Raw genomic sequence first — 20,560 nt, 5'->3', positions numbered from 1 at the left:
GACTGCAACTAAATCGCCTTAAAGCTGACCATCAAGCTGAACACGAACAAATTTCAATTAATTGAATTTATTTGACACTTGAACCAGGAAAACCGTGTTGACGTTCATTAGCACGATATCCGTCAACCTTGTGAGGGGTTTTGTTAATTGAATTTATTTAGTGTGGTTTTTTGCCTGAGCGCTTACAAGTGCTTAAAAAAACCAACTTATGTATTTTATCAGACCACAAAAAGTCTCTTCATCTTCTTTTAAAGTTTCCTCGACATAAACTATTTATCATAACTTTGTTTAAGTCGTTTGACTTTGTGAATGCCATCTCTTTAAATTTTACCCCAGCAATATTAGAAGATCAACCTTAACCTGCAGGGCGCATAACATTTGCACGAACGGCACAGTAAAACGGTCTTTTTAAGTACATACACCACGACTTGAATTTCCCGAGACTTTATAGGAGTAAGAGTTGAGGCAGGCCAACAACCATCAAAATCCATTCAAGCGTTCAAATGAAGCGTAGAGCTGCAGCATTTGTTGCGCGTGAGCAGGGCTTTCCCTGGTGATCGCAAGTTTCAAGCTGTGTGGATTGATTATGAGGTGCCGGTGTTGCCGATTCACTGATTATAGTGATTTCATAAACAAGTGGTACAGTCGTTGAAGATGGAGTGGAGACTTAGTGCGAAGGATTTCATTCGATTGAAATGTTACATTTATTTGATATGGTTCAATAGCAACTTTTTTGTTGTTGTTGTTACAGTCACTTCACTATGCAGATAAGTAAATCTTTATCCTCAAGGCTAAACTATTTGGTAGGTAATTTAAAAGATCAAGTAGATACTTAAGATAATCGCATAAACTTGGAGCAGAGGTTTGTCACAGAACTTTCAAGCGAAAGTTATAAGTTTCATGAAGAAATTTTTTTTGTAAATTCTTATGAATAAACAAGAAAAGCCTTGATATTTCTTTATTTTGGATTAGGTATTGTAACGAAGCGTTACACTTTTCCTCCTCTATCGGCCCTCTAACCAAAGACAGTCAAAAGTTAATTAAACCGAGGCAGTGAACGCTTTATTCCGCTGTCTACTTCTTCTAAGTCTACGACACAACACAAGGTACTTGGACAATCGTAGCGTCGTAGTTATAGCTCTGCTTGCCATTCTCTTAACTCTTATAATGAGTTAAAAAAATGTCATTCAGAGAATGAAATGTCAACAGAATATTAGTCTCGTTTATCAACAAGATCTAAAATCATCACCTTAGTCAAGATCTCTTTTTAAACAAACATCTTAGCATCAGGCAGTAAACATACCTGCCTTGCGGTGCACTGACCACAGCAATGAATTTAACAATCATGCTTATGGAATTCCATCTAAAAGACACTCAAATAACTTTTGCCTTTTATCAAATCCACCACCAAGTCGAAGTGATCTTTCCATATTCACTTCATCTATACCAAGCCAAACCAAACATAGGTCCAAAAGCTTTTTTTAGATAAAGCAACCACTTTGCCACTACGACACATACAGCTTGAATGCCACACGCATTTTAAAGTAGAAAGATCATTCCAAACCAATGTAATATCAAACAAACCATTTTGAGAGGAATTCAACCTCCTCGGTCCACATAAGGGTTAGATTACAAGAACTTGCCCCTGTTGTTGTTGCTTTTGTTGTTATTGTTGTTAAAAAAAATCCATTGATTAACCATTTTTGGCGTAGCTTCTCCTTCTCTTGAATTAGTTGTTAATTATTCCAGAAATAGAGAGAGTATATTATGAATCTTGCTATGACCAAAAACTTATTTATTGTTGTTGTATTTTTTTATTTCGCCGCATCTAAAACGTCTTTACTTCTATTTCAGGTGACATCGATGACTGCATCGTTACACCGACAGTTCAAGGACAATTTACACCATTGCCTGAGGCATTATGTGATGTGATAATGGACCTCACCGCGGAGGGACATTCAGCCACAATTGAAAATATTCGAACGAAACTTGGCCTGCGATTTCCTCACATGACCTCGCCAGCAACTGAGGTTATTTATGATACATTGGCACAACTAATGCAGGAGCAAAAGATCTATCAAACATCGAAAGGATATTTCATATTCACACCTGAGTAAGTCCTGGGTCTCTGAGGATGTTCTTATTCACTTGATAATTACATTTTGTTTGTATTTTTTAGACGAAGAAGAAGTCGATCGAGGCCGCGAAATCACCGAACTTATCAAGAATTTGATGAAGATGAAGAGCCTCATGAGCCTCGAACTATGCTCATGACAAACTCTGAGGCACTTCATTCGTTTTATGGTGAAATATCGACTGAACGAGATGGAGATTTGACGCATCAATGTATACAAACGAATTTAGCCGATGTTATATGTGGAGGTTTGTTCGTTGTTGAAAATTTTATTTACATCATTTGCTCATGTAAATGTTTTGTTTTTAAGGTAATCCCAATGACAAAATCCTATACCCACGGGCAGCGAAGCGGCGAAGTGCATCATTTCCAACGCCACGCAGCTTAGAAAGAAGACATAGCTTACGACTATTTGGCTCTTCAAAGAGATTACAACGTTGCGCGTCGACAAGAAGCCTATCGAAAACATACGCACAAACTTTAGCCACAGACAGCAGCAGCTCGGAATATCAAAGCACAGATTCGTCATCACCAAGTAAGTTGGGAATGTCTTACCTTTACCGATAACATTAATAGGTTTGAATTTCTAAAAACGGGTTAAATTTAAAATCAGAATCAACACTCCAAATACTCACTTCTCGGCTTTTTTTAGTCCTTTCAAATGCATTCTCAACTCAACAATATTTTCTTAAGCTAGCTATGTTCATTGAAGTGTATTCAAAGTTAGATTCTAAAGCCTAGTACATACTTCCTCGTGAAGTGAACGTTCGCCAGTGGAGAAAGTGAACTTTTGACATTGCTCACTGGTACACACTTGTGAGTACACGTTGTGAACAAATGTCAAAGCTTCACCAACAGTTCCCGTACATTTTGCACGTGAATTGCCCGTGAACGAAAACTCTCCACTTTGTTCTCCACTCTGCTTCACGAGCAAGTTCACGGGTGAACCAAAAACAGAAATTTGTATGGGTTCACGAGATGGTTCACAAGTATGTACTAGGCTTAATTGAGAAAAACTAAATTTTGTTTCGTCTCAAAATGTTTAATTGGGGAGAACTCCGCTTTTTACGCACGTTATTCACAGTTAATGGTGTCTGTTCTTCGAACTGTCAAAACATTGGTGTCTTTCGAACGAGACGTCGCACTTTCGTGAAAATGAAAGAGTAGTCATTCAATGTGATGTTTCCCTGAAAAACCTTGTTTTTGTTTCGTAGAGTTTCTTAAACTTTGATTAACAAAAAGCTTACACAAATTCTATCAATCCACGTTTATTTTCATTTCTATTTTTTTCACAGAAAAAGGATCTCTTCTATCTCGATTGTTTCGTCGCAGCGGTAGAACAAAACAGCGACAAATCGAAACATATTCAGCGCAGTTTCCACCAGCTGAGTGGTTCAATTCAAGAGCTGTTCACTTGCACAGCATTGGCACTCAAACTGCTGATCATGTAAGTAACATGATATTCACCTCTATTTTTAAGCACTATACCGTTTTGAAAATTTCCACTTCACAGGATATTCCAGTTTCACACACTCTCTCCAATTCAACCTTTTACGATGGCTCAGAGCTGAGCCAACGATCATCAACCTTACCCAGACGTCATCGAAGACATATGTCCAGTGAGTCAACTTTTGTGATATCTTCACGTGACTGTTCGCCAATTCGCCGTCGCTCACCAGTTTATTGCAGTAGCAGTTTGCCCCGGTCTACACAATCGATACCTGCAACAGCGTCAAGCAAAACCACACCCAATCGTTTGTCATCGTCACAGCTTCAGGCACCACCTGTGCAGATGTCGTCAACGCCGGTACAACCGAGTGTACCACCTGCATCCAATAACCCAACAAAATCAACAACAAAGTCCGTTTTAGGGAAGTACATATTTGAGAAGACCCCGTCACATAAACGGCTTGATAACCCACTAGCAGTCGACAACAAAGCGACATACCGGAGTGTTCAGAGTGGCCCATCGAGTTTGGAGAGTGGAAAGGCATCTTCAATGTTCACCACATCGGGCCCGTCGAGCATCGATAGCGGAAAAGTTTCATTCAGCAAAACAAGTGGCCATTCTAGTCTTGACTCGCAAATATCAACGAATACCATGCAGCAGCATGGATCACCATCACGTTCGATACTTGTGTTGAACGGGTCACCGCGAGGAACTCCTCGACATCAGGCAATGAAAGCTCGTGCGGAGCAAAACCAGCGCAATCGCTCCTCCACCCCTTCCAGGATCCTCGAAGAGATAACATCACATCCTAATACAAGAATTCCGGGCAAGTCTCAATCGATATCCACCTCGAATTCCAATAACTCCATTACCCTTCAAGTGACAACCTCCAATGGAAGCCAGAGTAGTATTCCCAGCACAAAGATCTTCGTGCAAAACTCTCCAGTACGAAGTGTAATCACTTTGGAGAATGGAAAACTAATGGAGAATTCCAATGTGTTTATCATCAACAACGAAACAACCACCAATGAAAAGGGTGAAATATTGAGAAAGACCCTTTCGAAGCAGCACCATGCTGCTGGAGCGGCATCCTCCGCTGCGCATCTGAAAAAAGAAAGCTCGATCAGTGAGACTGACATCAATTCAGAGACTTGCGATTCAATTTCTTTTATCAGCGAAACGTCCCCAGATCCCGGCGAAGAACTGGACGATGTCAATTGCAAGTACACTAAAAATGTTAACAATGATGCAACAATGAACAACAGTCGCAAGCTGTGCCTGCAGCTTCCTCAAAATGGCTCCTCGAGCATTGTCTATAAGAACGTTTTGAAAAATGATGCTTCAAATCCAACCTCTCCCACAGACAACAGCGCCGCAGCTGCAGCCGTAGCCGCATCAAAGCAGGACTTTGAAATCGCTGGCTCTGTGGGCAATTTACGCAGTTGCTTTGAGAAAAACACCAAAGGGTCACAAAACAAGCTCAACTCAAACTGCGACCTAAAGAATCTGCGCTTCGAGTCCGCTGGAAACTTGAATCTTCAAAAGGGCGGAAACCTGCTCAATTCAAACCCGGCTATCAATAGTGATTCCTTGGCGCACATTCTTCATAAAAGCATTATCGCCGTTGGCAGTGAACCCAATCTGGCCATTAAAAATTGCGATCAGAGATTCAAGACGAACTGCGATAAATCCGTCGAAAAGGAGTCATTGCTCGACAGGCGTTTCAGTTTATCGAAAGAAAGTACCGCCGAGGAATTGTACAACTTTCCAAGTCTTACCGACCTTAGCTTTAATTTTACGTCACTAGCAGCGCAAAAAATTCTACAAGGTGTTAGCCTAAACAGCATCGATACGCTTGTAGAGTTAAACATGGCCGCCAATAATAAGGAAAAACAAAAGCAGCAGAATAACCAACCCACGCCAGTTGCATGCACAGATTATGGGATGGTTTAGGAAAAAATTAAATAATAAATACTGAGAAGAGATATGAATTAATGCTTTTGGAATAACTCAAGACACAACGCAAGACTTAATCAGTGGCCATTTGCGGTGCATTACGGTTTTCTTTTACTTGTTCGAAGCAAAAAACTATCTTAGTCATCATTATGCTGAAAACGTTTTACAAATATTTCCATACTAAACAATGCGGATGAATTTATAATTAAAAAAATACTTGAAACAGATCTTTTCGGAGCCCAGTTAAACTTGAGATATAAAATAAATGTTGGTTCTAAAAAAAAATCAACAACTTACCTTTAAACACTGTAAGCCTGTTTAATATCAGAAAACATCTCAAATTAAGCATGAAAACGAAATTAAATCTATTTCGTTTAATTGGGTTTCGATTGCACTCATCATTTAGAATATTCATCAATTGTTAAAAGTTGAACAAGTAATTTTATTAAGATCATAATATGATATCCGTGCAGCTGGCCAATTTTCTGGTCAAGTCTCCAAAAACTTACAGCGGTACTTTTGACAGATAACTAAGATTACGATTTATTAAACGTCAATTGTAGGGAGATGATACCTTCCATCTATAATCGTGCATGTTCCCATCACTGTCAACTGTCAAAAGTAAAAAAATCACTAAGGTCATCCGCATTTTTAAAGCATAAACTTAACAATATTGAAATTATTTCAAATATATTTAAGAATTGCAATCGTCCTGCAACAATTATGATAAAAAAGTATCAAATGAGCTTCAAAATAGACTTTAAAACAATTTTTATGCCACGAAGAGCATTTTTGAACTAAATATTATACAATTTCCTAAATTATTAGGCTAAAACAAACCCAAAGCAAATAATATAATGACAATACACAAAATACATACCTAAAATACTTGTCTTTAAAAAACAAATCAAGCAGAAGCATATTTTCGTCTTTACTTTTTTTATTTGTTAATTAATTGTGCGTAAAGGTTTGATTTTATTCTAATTCCAAAACAAAAACAAAAAATCTAAATTCTTAATTTTTGTATTAATTTATGTTTTTAAGTGCCAAATTGACCGTAAATTTAACTAACAAGCATAATAAATTATTATTGAACTGCTTCTCAAACTGTTTGTTGTACTTCTTTTGTACGAATTATGTTGTTTTAATTTTGTATTTTATACTTGTAATATATTTATATTTTTTTTAATTTTAAGCCGTAAAACTACATATATTGTTTGTACATTGAAATAAAAGTAAAATTTACAGAAAAAAGTCGGTTTTCAACTAATAATGTAGACAACACACACAAAACAAGAACAGTGAAAATCTGGTAAATTATTTTTTGTTTTTTGTTTTTTTTTTTTTTTTTTTATTTTAATTTTAAATTAAAGCTAAAAATAGTTTCAGTAAATAATCAAAACTTATGGAATACATGTACATGAATCAAGTTAGGTTAACATTTGTAATTATTTTTTATCAACATTATAATCTATTATATACGAACTAAACAAGGCCTTATAGCTTGTGGAAAAATAAAACGAAATAAATAAAATTAAAAATAAATATTGTTGTTGGCATTTATTTTAAAAGCTTAAATCCATCAATACAACTTAAATGCACTGTGTATTTAAAGCATGTCTTTTAATTTTAATGTGACATTGGTAGCACTGCTGTTTGACACCTGTCAAACTCGGTTTTAATATAAAGTTCCAAACCAGGCGTTTTTCTTGATTTGTATATGAAACACACTGGACAACTGAAACGTCAATAGTTTAAGATTTTGGTATCTATTTCTTTCATATTACACGAAACAAACGTGAAGTCATCCACACTAAGCTTTCAACTCCATTAGCTCAGCCATTACGTTACGTTACAGTAAGCTAATGGAAGCGTTACTGTTGCTGTTGTTGTTGTTGTTGTAAGGTCTATGTTAAGATCATTACTTGGTCCGATATGTGACTCCGCCAAGAAGTTTACTTAATGGCTGAATCACAAACACGCTTCAGCTTCGGCTTCGCCTGACGTTTACGAGTTCAGCCATAGGAATTCAATGCATGCTATCACAATGAAGCTTCGACCTCACGTTTCGTTTGACAATCGTAAGGAAAAGAACGTAATGTAACGTAATGTGACTCCAAACGGAAGCTCTAGTTCAATTATCTGAACATTTGCTTTGTCTGACAGCTCATCAGCTGTAAAAAAATGTCAACAAACAAAATATTTGCTCTTTGGAGGGATGAAATAATAGAAATGTCATTCAAAGCAACCTCGAAGCAGGCCTAACGTAACGCAGACGAAGCCGAAGCTGAAGCGTGTATGTGTTTCAGCCATAAGTTATCTGCTCTTTTGATTACCTTAACGATCGACGCGACACGTGAGCTAAGCGGCTTCCAATAATATTTTAAATTGAATCTTAAGCAGCTTAGAAATATGCAATATAAAATTGTGCTCAAAGCACTCCTCGCTCAAGTCGCTAAGAAGTATCCAATAAAAAATGTTCAAAAGTTAAATCAATGTACACAATGTAACCACCCACAGCTTTCCAAAGCAAAAGATCTTCATTGCCTTGAAGCAGATAAAACATGAAAATTCATTATCGTTGACAATTTTTGTCAAGTATATATACCGCTTTAATTTGCTTCAAAATTGTATGGGTGTACAATTCACCATTTAGATAACTTCAACAAAAGATAGAATTGAACAGCTCATGCTTCAAAATCGTACATTTGCACCGCTTTCTGTAATTTTTTGGATGAATTCAAATGCCAATTAGAAACTTTTCAACCATAGTAACAATTTCAAAAAATTGTTTCGAATCCATACGCAACTCATAAATCGGATTCTGTAGTCATCATAAATACATAAAAACAAACTTCTTTCTTTGTAAACTTTTATTTTTAAATTAATATGAAAGCCTTATTAATTTAAAACCGTTACCAGCTGTTTCAGATTATGACATTCCAAAATTCACCTCTATGTGGTGAGTTTTGTTATGACATTTGCTGTGAGGATACTTTGTTTATTCAGAAGGTTTAGTAATTCCACACGGTCCAGAGAATCGGGCCATACGAACGCGGCAAATGTATTAAAAAAATGTGATGCCAAAACATTTTACTATCGATACAATAGAAAAAAAAACAAATCTTTACTGCCATAATTTTTTCTATTTACGTTCAAGTCTGTATTATCTTGATGTGGCATGCTTAAAACAACAAAAGATGCTAAATTGATGATGAAATTATGATAGGGGTAGACTTAATTGATAAGATAATATACTTACCCAGTGGCCACAAGGGCAAATTCATAATTAAGGTTTATTTTAAATTTAAACTTATTAGTCATACAAAATTGTTAAAAGCTTATAGCTTCAAAAATCAAAGCAAGTCAATTATTTTAAAATACTTGATATTGAATATTGACTTTTCCCATCATCAATAAAATAGCAAAAAAAATAAGTTTCATAAATCTGTTTGTGAAATTAAAAAATTCCACCAATACATTTTAATTTCCCAATCGAAATCGTCATCACACACATTTTCGATTTCAATAAATTATTGATTCCTTGTGGAGTCGCCCTTAAGAACTCCCGGCAAGACAGCTGCTGCAAATGCAAATGTCATAAAATTTGACACATGAAATGAACTCGTGCATTTTATTCCTGTGAAGAAAATAAAATACCTACCAAGTTGTTATTTTACTTTGTTATTCGCTATCGCCATCGTTGTTAACAGAAATTAAGTCAATCAAAGTAACTCGAAACTCAAAATAGCTGACAAAATGTGCAACGGTGCAAGTAGCTCAGCGTCGGAGGACGAGAGTGAATATGGCACCAATCTGAAGATACTGCCACGCAATCCGCAAGTCGCCGAATTGCAGACCATCATTAGAGACAAGTTAGTTTTAGTTTTCTGTCTTTTTTATTTGTCACAAAATAAAATAAATTATTGTCCACATGATACTATAATTTCAGGAACACATCCCGGAGCGATTTTAAATTCTATGCTGACCGATTGATTCGTCTGGTCATTGAGGAGAGCCTCAACCAATTGCCATACTCTGATTGTTCGGTAGAAACTCCTACCGGTGCCGTCTATGAAGGACTAAAATATCGATCTGGCAATTGTGGAGTGTCGATTATTCGGTCTGGTGAAGCCATGGAACAGGGACTCCGTGATTGCTGCCGTTCAATACGAATCGGAAAGATTCTAGTGGAATCCGATGCCGAGACTCACGTTGCTAGAGTTGTTTATGCTAGATTTCCGGATGACATTGCCCGAAGACAAGTGCTGTTGATGTATCCTATCATGTCGACAGGAAATACTGTCCTCCAGGTAAATAGTTATTCAATTGTGATTATAATTTTGTTTGTTACTACCTAATTTGTAACCGTAAATTCTAGGCTGTGAATGTCCTCAAGGAGCACGGTGTACCAGAGGACTGCATAATCCTCTCGAATCTCTTTTGCACACCAGTGGCAGCTAAAACAGTAGTGACTGCATTTCCCGAAATGAAAATCCTCACATCAGAACTCCATGCAGTTGCTCCCAATCATTTTGGCCAAAAATACTTCGGTACTGATTGAATTTAACTACTTCCTACAGTTATTCACTGCATCCTACACAACAAAATTTACATATTTATTATTATCTTCTTTCTCTAGAAAATGTCCTTTGATTTCCGCTATCAGATATCTTGAAAAATGTACTTAACCTCTAAACAAGCCTTTCTCTTACTCTGTCGTCTGTCGTCTGTTCTGACTCTCCATTAATCATATCGACCGAAACTCTTGGTATTCTTGGATTAAATTGGTTTCTTTGTTTACCCGTTCTTCTCTGTTTTCTTTTTATTTTAGATTGCTTTTGATTTGTACTTGAGGCGTTATTTATGTTACTAACTGAATTTGTATTTATAAGATTTATAAAATGTGTGCTTGTTTAGTAAATGAAAATATAAATATTTTTTAATAAATAAAATAAAAAGTATTTGTTTCGATTTTAGTTCTTCAATCAATGTGGCTGTGACTCATCAACTAAGCTTTTGCCAAGTTATGGCTGTCCTTGTTCATCCAATTCCTCGTTCCAGCATTAGCTTTCGTTTTTTCAAGGCAAAGATGACCCCATATTCCTCACCAATTTTATCATTTTCACTCAGAAATAAGAAAATTTTATATTCATTTAAAACTTATTTTCTCCAGAATAAGAATTTAAAATTTTACTTTATTGATTTCTTGAGTCAGACATACAAATTATGCTTTATCTGGTAACGCCTGGATTCCGAAGCGTGAACTGTCGAATTAAGATTTCCGAAAGGTTGATGTACCAGGCGAACATGCTTACCAATAAGGCACTCCCACTAATATTCTTTGTTTTGCTGCGCATTATCATCATAACAACATTTGTAGTTGTGCTTTAATATATTTATATTTTTCATGTTTTAGCTTATTTTCTACTCTCAAACGTGTTAAAATATTGCAACAAATTGAAGTTAAGGGGCGTGGTCAATCATTTAGTAGTGTTGGAGATTATTTTCACATAAATGTAGTTGAAATAAAGAGGAAAAAGAAATAAACGGTGACCCAACGCACGATATTATTCGCAAGTGACACTTAAACGTCAATTTTATTTGTCCAAATTTCTTGACATTTCTGTGTTTTAATTTTTAACAATTTAAATGCTGTAGATGAAGGTACAAAATTAAGCACTAATAGGCAGGTTCAGGCAACATAAGGGACTTCATTCTATGAACTTAAATTTTGACCAAGGCAACTAATTAGTTTTCCAAGCGTCATGAATTTCAAATTCAGAACTTTACTTCACAAACCTCTTCTTCAAGCTCATAGTACAAAAACTACCAAAATCATTATTGTCTACAAAACACTCCTCAGGGAAGCTACAAGTCCATTTCGTTCTGTATTTGGTATTGTAAATAATTATTACTTATTTCTTTTTCAAATTTATAACATTAAATGAAATTGTGCAGAAAATAAACAAATTATAGAGTAGTAAAGCTCAGCTATCACTTGAATGAAAAAAACTTGATCAGTTGTCATTTTGACATAAGTTGACTTGACTTGATAGTTAGGGAGATTTTTCTTGACTAACTTTCCAATAAAGGTGCCTTAATTGGAAGGCATTTTTTGGCAGCTGGCCAATTAGATACTAGAAACTTGCCTTACTTTCAAGTCCCTTATGTCGCCTAAACCTCTCCAATTTCTCTTTTGAACTTTCTTTTGCTGTAAGGGTTACATGAGAACAAAATTAATTACTTGGTGCCTCTTGCGATTATTCTCGTACGTGTGCCATTGGAGACTTTTTGGTGATTTGAAGTATGGAAATAGCTAAATCCAGATGGACAATCCCGAAGAAACAAAACTTAAATGGAAATAGGCGTTCATTTTTATTAATTTAAATTAGAATCAAGACAAAATCAAATACAAATGCAACACTTATAATTTAGATTTTAATTTTTGGTCACTCCAATAATTCTGAAAATAGAAAGCAGCTACTTTTCTTCCATATCCCACGCCCAGATAACCCAAACCAACGGCTCCTACCAGAGGTCCAACACCGGGTAGGAGGAATGACCCAACTGTTTGTCCAACAAGAGCACCTAGAATTATTTAAAAAAAAAAAAAACATCATAACTTACAAATCTTCATAATCATTATCAGAATTGTACAAAACTTAGCCCAACGTACCAGTAAATCCTCCAACATATTGACCGGTCTTATCAGCAGCACACTCAGCGGTATTTTCCATTGTTCCATTGCCATTTTGGTGGTCCCTGTAGATTGCTTGGCATAATTGAATTCCATCATATATTATGGTTGCATAACAAAGCCAATCTAAAGCCTTGGCTATATATGCCCCCCCTTGAGCCACCTGTAAAGAGTACCAGCATTTAATGAGTGACGTAACTAATTGGAATAAACTTACGGTAATCGATCCTGGTGGAAGTTTTAAATGAGGATCCTGAATGCCTGTATATTTATGCCTGATATTGATGTGCGGGAAAGGGGCTCCTTTATGCGGATTGTCAAATCGAAGTAACCAATTGTTGGTATTATTACCTTTATCTATTCTTCGCATAACATTCACTGCAGTTGTTTTCAAATGACTAACTTGCAAAGTATATTTGTAGCCTTCCATCAATTTGAAGATAAGCGTTGATTTCAAAATAGAATCGAAGCCTTCGTTTGCTTTTCTATCATTTGCCATTGTCAATCAATATAATGAACCAAGATCTTCTCCCAAAGTAGGACGTGTAATTTTCCCTCTTTACTGTTTCAAGGTGTTGGATCTTCCGTCCTAAAAGTGCAATAAAATGTTGCTACTATAAAATTTAGATTTTTTTATTATCTTATCTTATTTCAACATCAGGTACATACAAATGTAGTATAGGCGTTTTATTAACTTTGACGAATTATTTGTTTGAAAATGCAAATGGTTAAGTTGAAAATGTGCAAGACTGCAAGAAACAGGAAACTACACTTACACTGAACTGATTTGAATACATACTGAGCACTAAACTAAGTTAACAATACAAGAAAGCAAATGGCGGAATGCAACACAGCCTGAGCCAATTGATATGAAAGTCCAAGTACAACAAAAAGGGGATTCCCCATATAATTTTCCTGGAGTAGGCCATAGAGGAAATATATTATAATGTAATATAATAATATATTTCCTCTATGGAGTAGGCTGTGCAGCATAGACACACCATCTATATATGGTGTGTCTATGCTGTGCAGTGTTGCCGCTGACCTTCCCACTTGTCAGAGAGATTCTTGAAGATTACCAAAAAGTAATTCGAGCGGAAGCATTTTGAAGTCGTAGGTACAAACTTTTTGGAGGAAGAAAAAAAAACTACCACCTATAGTTCTTTTTTTACTTGCAATGGCTTGATGAATTGACAAATCCTCCATGAGTAATTCTTGTCATGAAAAAACCTTTATCAAATTAACAGCGGGATTTTGTTTATCACAAGCACATGCTTCCAATAAAAATCAAAAGATTTATTGTCAACATGGAAACACTGCATTTTGTTTGTCTCTGTCCGATTACGAAAAGTTTACGATGTACCAGGCGACCATGCTCACCAACAAGGCACTCAGATTTATTATTTCGTTTCACATTTCATCATAAAAATATGAACTGTAGGTGTAGTTGTGCACTAAATACATGCATATATGTTTAATATTTATGGAAAGTAGGCGTGGTCACTCATTTAGTACTGTTAGGAAATATATTGTCATATTTGTTTTGGAATAAAAAAGAAAAAGGAATTGAATAATGGCAAAAAGCAAAAAAGGGTGGCCTAACCATAACGCACAATATTATACGCAAGTGACACTTTAACGTCAATTTTGTTTGTCATAATTTATTTGACACTCATGTGTTTCAATCTTTGACACTGATTAGGCAATGTATATAGATAGGGTAGGGTTACACAATGGGGAAGCACGTAAAGATTATTAAAGTGTTTTATGAAGATGAGCGTTCTAATCAAAATGGGAGTTTTTGGAGGTGCTACATTTTATGGTGCTACTGTTTTATGAAGATGAGCGTTCTAATCAAAATGGGAGTTTTTGGAGGTGCTACATTTGGACAAATAACAATCCAAGAGTGATTGTTGAAACGCCGATGCCTCCGGGAAGAGTGATTGTTTTAATATTTTAAAAGAAAAATTGTACACAAATGCGTCGAGAAAAATTAAAGTGATAATGTATAATGTACTGTACTTCAGCGCCGCTGTTTTGATCCATAATTATCAAAAATCTTTCTATAATAACAAAAACAAACGTATAAATTGTTTTCTAAAAAACCTTTGCTTTTTCGTTTAAACACCCTTTATACAGAAGAATATATATAAACAATGAGCAAGAAGCACTATTTTTTGTTTTGTTCATGAAGAAGTTACAGCAAAATAGAAAAGTAGAAAGAACCTACACACACACATTCAAAAAACTCAAACATAATTACTGCAATTTGGTTTCTCAGCTCAGAGCCATAGAAATAAATCTAGCAGGCTACGAAGCAGGTATACTTTGCTAAATGCCAGACAAGGACACAGTTCCAAAACGATCGCAACGCCACTCCCACTATGGTTCATTGGGAACGGATTTGTGACTTATACAAAACAGCAAATAAAATACTTACATAGCAGCGTAGACTTACAAGGAGAACCTATAAATGAATCTGTCCACCCTCCCTCATTAATTGGTATTGGTAGAGGGCAGAAATGCAAATAAAGGAAATGGTGGGAATAAAGATCGTGTGCAAGAATAAGAATAACTAAACGCTTCTTGGGCGATGCACCTGCTTTTAAACATGTTCGCCTGGTAACTCAAAGGAATTTTTCTATTAATTCGAGTTTATTTACATTGAGTTGTTTACCATAAACCAAAAATGTGTCTCTTGTCTCGGAAAGAGGAAGAGGAAGAGGAGGAAAGGTGATCGTAGAATAAAGAAACTTCAATATTTTTTGCGGCGTATGGATTTTTAAAGGGTGATTTCACTACAACCAAAGATGTTACATACAACAAAAAGGTTTTCGGAGAACAATCTTTGGTTGTTTATTTTTTGTTATAGAAATATCTATGACAATTATTATCCGTGGACCAAATCAGCTTCGGTGGCGACATTTTCAATGAAGCTGACGTATAGTATAGTTGTAGTTAATGTACTACCTTACATTATTCCTTTGCGCTTAAATTACTCTCGACGTTTTCCTTATTTGCCCAAATGTAGCACCTCCAAAAACTCCCATTTTGATTAGAACGCTCATCTTCATAAAACACTTTACCTACCTACCCTATCTATATACATTGCCTAATCAGTGTCAAAGATTGAAACACATGAGTGTCAAATAAATTATGACAAACAAAATTGACGTTAAAGTGTCACTTGCATATAATATTGTGCGTTATGGTTGGGCCACCCTTTTTTGCTTTTTGCCATTATTCAATTCCTTTTTCTTCTTTATTCCAAAACAAATATGACAATATATTTCCTAACAGTACTAAATGAGTGACCACGCCTACTTTCCATAAATATTAAACATATATGCATGTATTTAGTGCACAACTACACCTACAGTTCATATTTTTATGATGAAATGTGAAACGAAATAATAAATCTGAGTGCCTTGTTGGTGAGCATGGTCGCCTGGTACATCGTAAACTTTTCGTAATCGGACAGAGACAAACAAAATGCAGTGTTTCCATGTTGACAATAAATCTTTTGATTTTTATTGGAAGCATGTGCTTGTGATAAACAAAATCCCGCTGTTAATTTGATAAAGGTTTTTTCATGACAAGAATTACTCATGGAGGATTTGTCAATTCATCAAGCCATTGCAAGTAAAAAAAGAACTATAGGTGGTAGTTTTTTTTTCTTCCTCCAAAAAGTTTGTACCTACGACTTCAAAATGCTTCCGCTCGAATTACTTTTTGGTAATCTTCAAGAATCTCTCTGACAAGTGGGAAGGTCAGCGGCAACACTGCACAGCATAGACACACCATATATAGATGGACTACAAAAAAGGCAATGGAACAATGGAAAATATCGCTGAGTGTGTTGCTGAAAAGACCGGTCAATATGTTGGAGGATTTACTGGTACGTTGGGCTAAGTTTTGTACAATTCTGATAATGATTATGAAGATTTGTAAGTTATTTTTTTTTTTAATAATTTTAGGTGCTCTTGTTGGATCGTTCCTCCTACCCAGTGTTGGACCTCTGCTAGGAGCATTTGCTTTGGGTTATCCGGGCATGAAATTGGGAAGAGTTGCAGCTTCCTTTTTTCAGAGTGACCAAAAATTAAAATCTAAATAATAAGTGCTGCATTTGTATTTGATTTTGTCTTGATTCTAATTTAAAAATAAACTTATTTGCATTTTTATTTTATGTTTATTGGTCACAAATTTTCAAATGCATATGCAGTCGGTTGAGTTTAAGAAGTAACTGTGTTTTCGTTGTAAAGGGAAAAGTGTACCCACGTAAACGCTGGAATATACAGACTGAAGTTTCTTAAAACAGCTCCTAAAATAACTGGATCAAATGAAGCGGAATGGACCTCCGTGTGGGGCAGGTGCATACAATTTTTAATATCAAAAAATGGAAATCGCAAACACATTATAATAATTTATTTAATAATTTTAAAACAGACAAAAAGACTCAACGACTGCTTTTTGTTTCTGTCATTATTTGGTTTCATTCAACTAATATACTCGTTTTTCTCTCTGCTTTATCCAAGGAGCGAGAAGTCGGATGTTAGAGGATCAACCAGAAGACAAGGGTCAAAATTTAGCAGTCATAAAATCGTAGGCACTTTTTCACATGACTTCACGACATTTTGTAGTTGACAACAGTGTCGACCTTGTGCAAGCCCGTAGAAAACGATCGCAATTGAACTGCCTGGGAATTTTGTATGAAAACAGCTCCGGTTTCATCCCAACTCTCTGGAATATCACAGTTTTGGAGTGTATGTATCATCACGTCGAATGTGCAAATGCAGTCGAGCAGAGGAAGGTAGCTAACAGTGGCTGAAATCTGGCGCATCACATCGCGGATTTCCTGCTGGATGCGTTTCGTCTCTTTGCTGGAGGTTAGTTTCATTGGATCCGAGGTATCGCCGTCGCCCAGTTCTGCTTGCAACTTAAAGTCCCAGCATTCGAGCACTTCTTTGGTGTGTGCATTTGTGATGACCATGGAGATTTTACTGACCATGTTCCTTGAAAGCCATTCTTAAGGAGATGATTAATATTTCAATTCTACTCTACGCTTTAAGTATTATGTACCTTCAGTTTGGACAAGAATATTCTTCAGGAATTCTTCGATTTTGGGATCGGTGGACATTAGAATTGGAACGCCATATTGTTGGGTGTTGATAAAAGTCTCTGGTGGGTAGATGCCCCGTTGGAATAGAATCGAATTGATGCCGTATTCTGAAACAAAAGAAAAAGGCGCACTCTGCACACAAGCCGGCTCAGCTCAATGGAACAAACAAAACTTACTCAAGTATTCAGCTATGATTTGAGCAGACCCCTTCAGAGTAATGCAGTTTTTAGTTGCTTGCGCTGTACTATTCATACTTGGAAATGAATCTTTTATTCTTGAATTAATTAATTAAATAAGTGAGATTAAAAGAGAATTGTTTCTTTTTGGCGACCGTTAAATTTTACTTTTTTATTCACTTTTTTGTGTGTGTTGCTTTTTTTTGTTTGACAAGTTTGACGTTTATTGTAAGAATTGTCCCTCTAGGTTTGGAAATGGGAACTATTTCAGCCGCCATTTATTGGAAAAAGCTGCATTATTTTTAAGGCCTTGCTAACACTGATGTTTTTAAATAAATATAAGGGGATGTTAAATTGTGAGATTTTATTTTTGTTTGTAAATCGTCTAAGCGGTGTCATTCGCAATAACATAAAATGCAATAATGTTATGTGTTTAATTTACCAAAAGAGAGTTCGCATTCTAATATGTTTTTGGCAAACGAGGTGCTATAAACTTGAATTAGAAAATGTGAATGTTATGGGGCCAGTTACTATAATTGAAATTAATCCGCTTAAATGTTTGAGTGTATACTTACTGTATTACCTTTGAAACAAAAATCAAAACATTAAAAAACACTGCAGATACTTTATTTTTTTCAAAGAAACAATTGCATCATAATGTTTTGCTATATATTTTTCCAATGATACAAGTTTTCAATTAATGTTAAAACCACTAGGAACAAACTGATTCCTCATTTAAACAGATTGTCAAATATGGTCTATTTGAAACAAAATATTTTAATACCTCATTTTTTTATTTGAGTTGATGTTTGTAGTAGGTCTGCATCGGTCTAAATTTAATGTGAAAATGCTGTTTCACATCATGTCCGACGTATGTGACACTAACGCTGACTAATTCATTGATCTGCATTGTTTCATAAAACCCAAAGTTAAAAGAGTACACAACAAATAGTTTATTTTTAGTTCCTATAATTTGCTATAAAGCCATGACACGATTTAATCATACCCATTTGTCCTTCAAAGTTAATTTTTATTTGTTAACAAAATTAATCTTAAATCTAATTAAATTTTGAAACTCTCATTATATTTTGTATGTTACCTTTATTTCTTGATAATAAATACATAAGCTCTAAATCCGATTTCCTATAATCTGAATTTAAATTCTTCTATTTCTATCCATCTAATATGATTTCAACAATGTTTTCGACTAACATTTCTATTAATGTGAATCTAAAAGTCTCCAATTCATTTTCCAAGACAAATTCAGTTTGAAGTATTATTTGGCGGAACAAATTTTACATTCGGCACAACAATACGTGAGCATTTCTAAGGTTTCTGTCAATGTGAATCCAAAAGTCTTCAGTTAATTATTCAAGACAAATTCAATTAAAGTATTATTTGGCGGAACAAATTTGACATACGGTCCAACAATCGTAATACTTCAATATTTCTAACTCCAAAATTAGAGATTAAAATAGACTTTTTATTCAATCTAAAGCAAAATAGCTTAAGGTTGGTTGTCTATTTTTTGATAGTCGTTTTGAATATATTGCTCTATCTCTAACTTTATGTATAAAATTGACAGAGACAGCAATTGTCAAAAGGAGGACTTAACTTGATCAAGAGATCAAGCGACAAAGTAAAGGTCCTTTATACTAGGCTTAGGAAAACAAATTAGTTGATTAATTTATCCCTTGAAACTACAAAAGAAAATAGTTTATAAAATAAATAAGAGATAGGAATTTCGGTTAATAATAAAATGCGTCAATAGTGCTATGTTTTACTGACAGTAGTACATCAGAATAAACCAAAAGCTAGCTTAACAAATGCTTTTAATTGTTTAAAAAGACATTTTTGTTTTATTTTTATTTTTATGCTTGAATTTAAAGCCTTAGCGTTATATTATATTTCTTTTTTGTTTTGCTTAGGTATTTTATTTTCAACAAAATATATAAACATTTACCTAAAAAAGAAAACATTGTACTGGTATAACAATTTAGAAACAAAGATATATATCGCCTTAACTTACTTAACATTCGAACTTGGAAGTCCATTTTGTTTTGCAATGTATTTTATTTATTAAATTATTTTATACTTTAATTGATCTTAAAATTAATAAAAAAAAAGTTAAAATTAAATGTTTCTATTTAAATAAAAACAATTATTTTATACATAAAGAACAAGATAAATGTCATGTAAGTTTAAAACATTTAAATAAAAATTAAATGTTTGATGTGTTCTATCGAAAAATATATATTACATCTTTGGTATCTATTTTGTTTATAAATATATGTATTTTATATTATATCTAATTAAGTACGATTATTAACATATATTTATTCTTTTTTAAGTTTTAGTATTTTGTTTTTGTTTTTTTACATGGAATTCGTTAAATTAACTGCATTCGATAAATAAATTTAATTTTTTTGTTAACTTTAAGTTAGTTTATTAAAAAAAAATTGATCATTCGATAGTGGATTATAAAAATCGTCGTCTTCATCTTCATCTTCATGATTATCTTCATTATCGTCTTCGTTAATTTCGTCGGAATCGTTGCTGGCAATGTCATCGTCGAAAGAATTCGGGTCATCCGCCATGAAACCGTCAGCATTAAATTGTGTCCTTGGAACTAAAAAATACAAAATATATAAGAAATTAAATTTATAACTTTTCATTATAATATGAATAATTTTAAATTTTAATTTTAGAAAAACCCATTTTTCTTTTTTTTTATTGTATGTTTACGCGAAGCAATATAATTTATTTGCTTGTTTTTGTCTACTTTTTGAAGCAACCTTCATTGTTAGAATCTGTGCAGTTTACGCATAAAAGCGGATTACAATACTTTTAAATAACAACTTCACTTCTTTTGATTTGTAAGTTTAAATCTTTATTCTAAAATGTTTCAATTACATAGAATAAACGCATTTTTAAAGATTCCGAACATAGGTTTTAAAAGATATATTTTTTTAAAGCAAATTAACTATAATAAAGTCCCATTTTTTTAAGTCTATGCACTGTCTTG

General features: G+C 34.5%; 5 protein-coding genes across 11 annotated transcripts in view; 2 read left to right on the top strand and 3 right to left on the bottom strand.

The window, feature by feature from the left end:
* The window catches only part of LOC129944101 (uncharacterized), a 207,862-nt gene extending 200,777 nt beyond the window's left edge, over positions 1 to 7,085 (top strand). For 2 of the 3 annotated variants that reach the window (XM_056053289.1, XM_056053290.1), the window contains 4 exons: positions 1,855 to 2,113; positions 2,180 to 2,382; positions 2,445 to 2,669; positions 3,430 to 7,085. In XM_056053289.1, coding sequence (XP_055909264.1) covers positions 1,855 to 2,113; positions 2,180 to 2,382; positions 2,445 to 2,669; positions 3,430 to 5,537 — 2,795 coding nt within the window. In that variant the 3' untranslated portion in view covers positions 5,538 to 7,085. The remainder of the gene's footprint in view (positions 1 to 1,854; positions 2,114 to 2,179; positions 2,383 to 2,444; positions 2,670 to 3,429) is intronic. The other variant, XM_056053291.1, reaches the window with a different exon arrangement.
* Positions 7,086 to 8,956: 1,871 nt separating this feature from the next.
* Positions 8,957 to 11,090, top strand: LOC129947799 (uracil phosphoribosyltransferase homolog). Of its 3 annotated transcripts, none has more exons than XM_056058497.1 (4): positions 8,957 to 9,415; positions 9,493 to 9,853; positions 9,922 to 10,093; positions 10,521 to 11,090. In XM_056058497.1, exons 1-4 carry the CDS (start codon positions 9,300 to 9,302, stop codon positions 10,541 to 10,543), a joined length of 672 nt encoding a protein of 223 aa, XP_055914472.1. In that variant the 5' UTR covers positions 8,957 to 9,299; the 3' UTR covers positions 10,544 to 11,090. The 3 variants fall into 3 exon arrangements, with proteins under 3 accessions (XP_055914472.1, XP_055914473.1, XP_055914474.1); XM_056058498.1 differs by lacking the exon at positions 10,521 to 11,090 and adding an exon at positions 10,183 to 10,504 and having other exon boundaries at positions 8,959 to 9,415; XM_056058499.1 differs by lacking the exon at positions 10,521 to 11,090 and having other exon boundaries at positions 8,969 to 9,415; positions 9,922 to 10,504.
* An 809-nt stretch (positions 11,091 to 11,899) lies between these two features.
* Positions 11,900 to 13,000, bottom strand: LOC129947725 (uncharacterized protein C13G5.2-like). Of its 3 annotated transcripts, none has more exons than XM_056058386.1 (4): positions 12,910 to 13,000; positions 12,458 to 12,854; positions 12,220 to 12,403; positions 11,900 to 12,131 (listed from the first exon to the last, which is right to left on the bottom strand). In XM_056058386.1, exons 2-4 carry the CDS (start codon positions 12,737 to 12,739, stop codon positions 11,968 to 11,970), a joined length of 630 nt encoding a protein of 209 aa, XP_055914361.1. In that variant the 5' UTR covers positions 12,740 to 12,854; positions 12,910 to 13,000; the 3' UTR covers positions 11,900 to 11,967. The 3 variants fall into 3 exon arrangements, with proteins under 3 accessions (XP_055914361.1, XP_055914363.1, XP_055914362.1); XM_056058388.1 differs by having other exon boundaries at positions 12,458 to 12,851; XM_056058387.1 differs by having other exon boundaries at positions 12,458 to 12,829.
* Positions 13,001 to 16,643: 3,643 nt separating this feature from the next.
* LOC129945821 (mitotic spindle assembly checkpoint protein MAD2A) lies at positions 16,644 to 17,761 on the bottom strand. The gene is made up of 3 exons (XM_056055751.1): positions 17,536 to 17,761; positions 17,320 to 17,466; positions 16,644 to 17,265 (listed from the first exon to the last, which is right to left on the bottom strand). The coding sequence occupies exons 1-3, from the start codon at positions 17,609 to 17,611 to the stop codon at positions 16,865 to 16,867; spliced, it is 624 nt and encodes a 207-aa protein (XP_055911726.1). The 5' UTR covers positions 17,612 to 17,761; the 3' UTR covers positions 16,644 to 16,864.
* A 784-nt stretch (positions 17,762 to 18,545) lies between these two features.
* LOC129944712 (protein vein) overlaps positions 18,546 to 20,560 on the bottom strand; it is a 91,795-nt gene continuing 89,780 nt past the window's right edge. The window contains exon 6 of the mRNA XM_056054348.1: positions 18,546 to 20,164. Coding sequence (XP_055910323.1) covers positions 19,971 to 20,164 — 194 coding nt within the window. The 3' untranslated portion in view covers positions 18,546 to 19,970. The remainder of the gene's footprint in view (positions 20,165 to 20,560) is intronic.

This window comes from Eupeodes corollae, chromosome 2 (assembly GCF_945859685.1).
Source record: "Eupeodes corollae chromosome 2, idEupCoro1.1, whole genome shotgun sequence".
Classification (NCBI taxonomy): Eukaryota; Metazoa; Arthropoda; class Insecta; order Diptera; family Syrphidae; genus Eupeodes; species Eupeodes corollae.
Note: the sequence above shows the minus strand (reverse complement) of the source record. Positions and strands in the feature narration are given on the sequence as shown.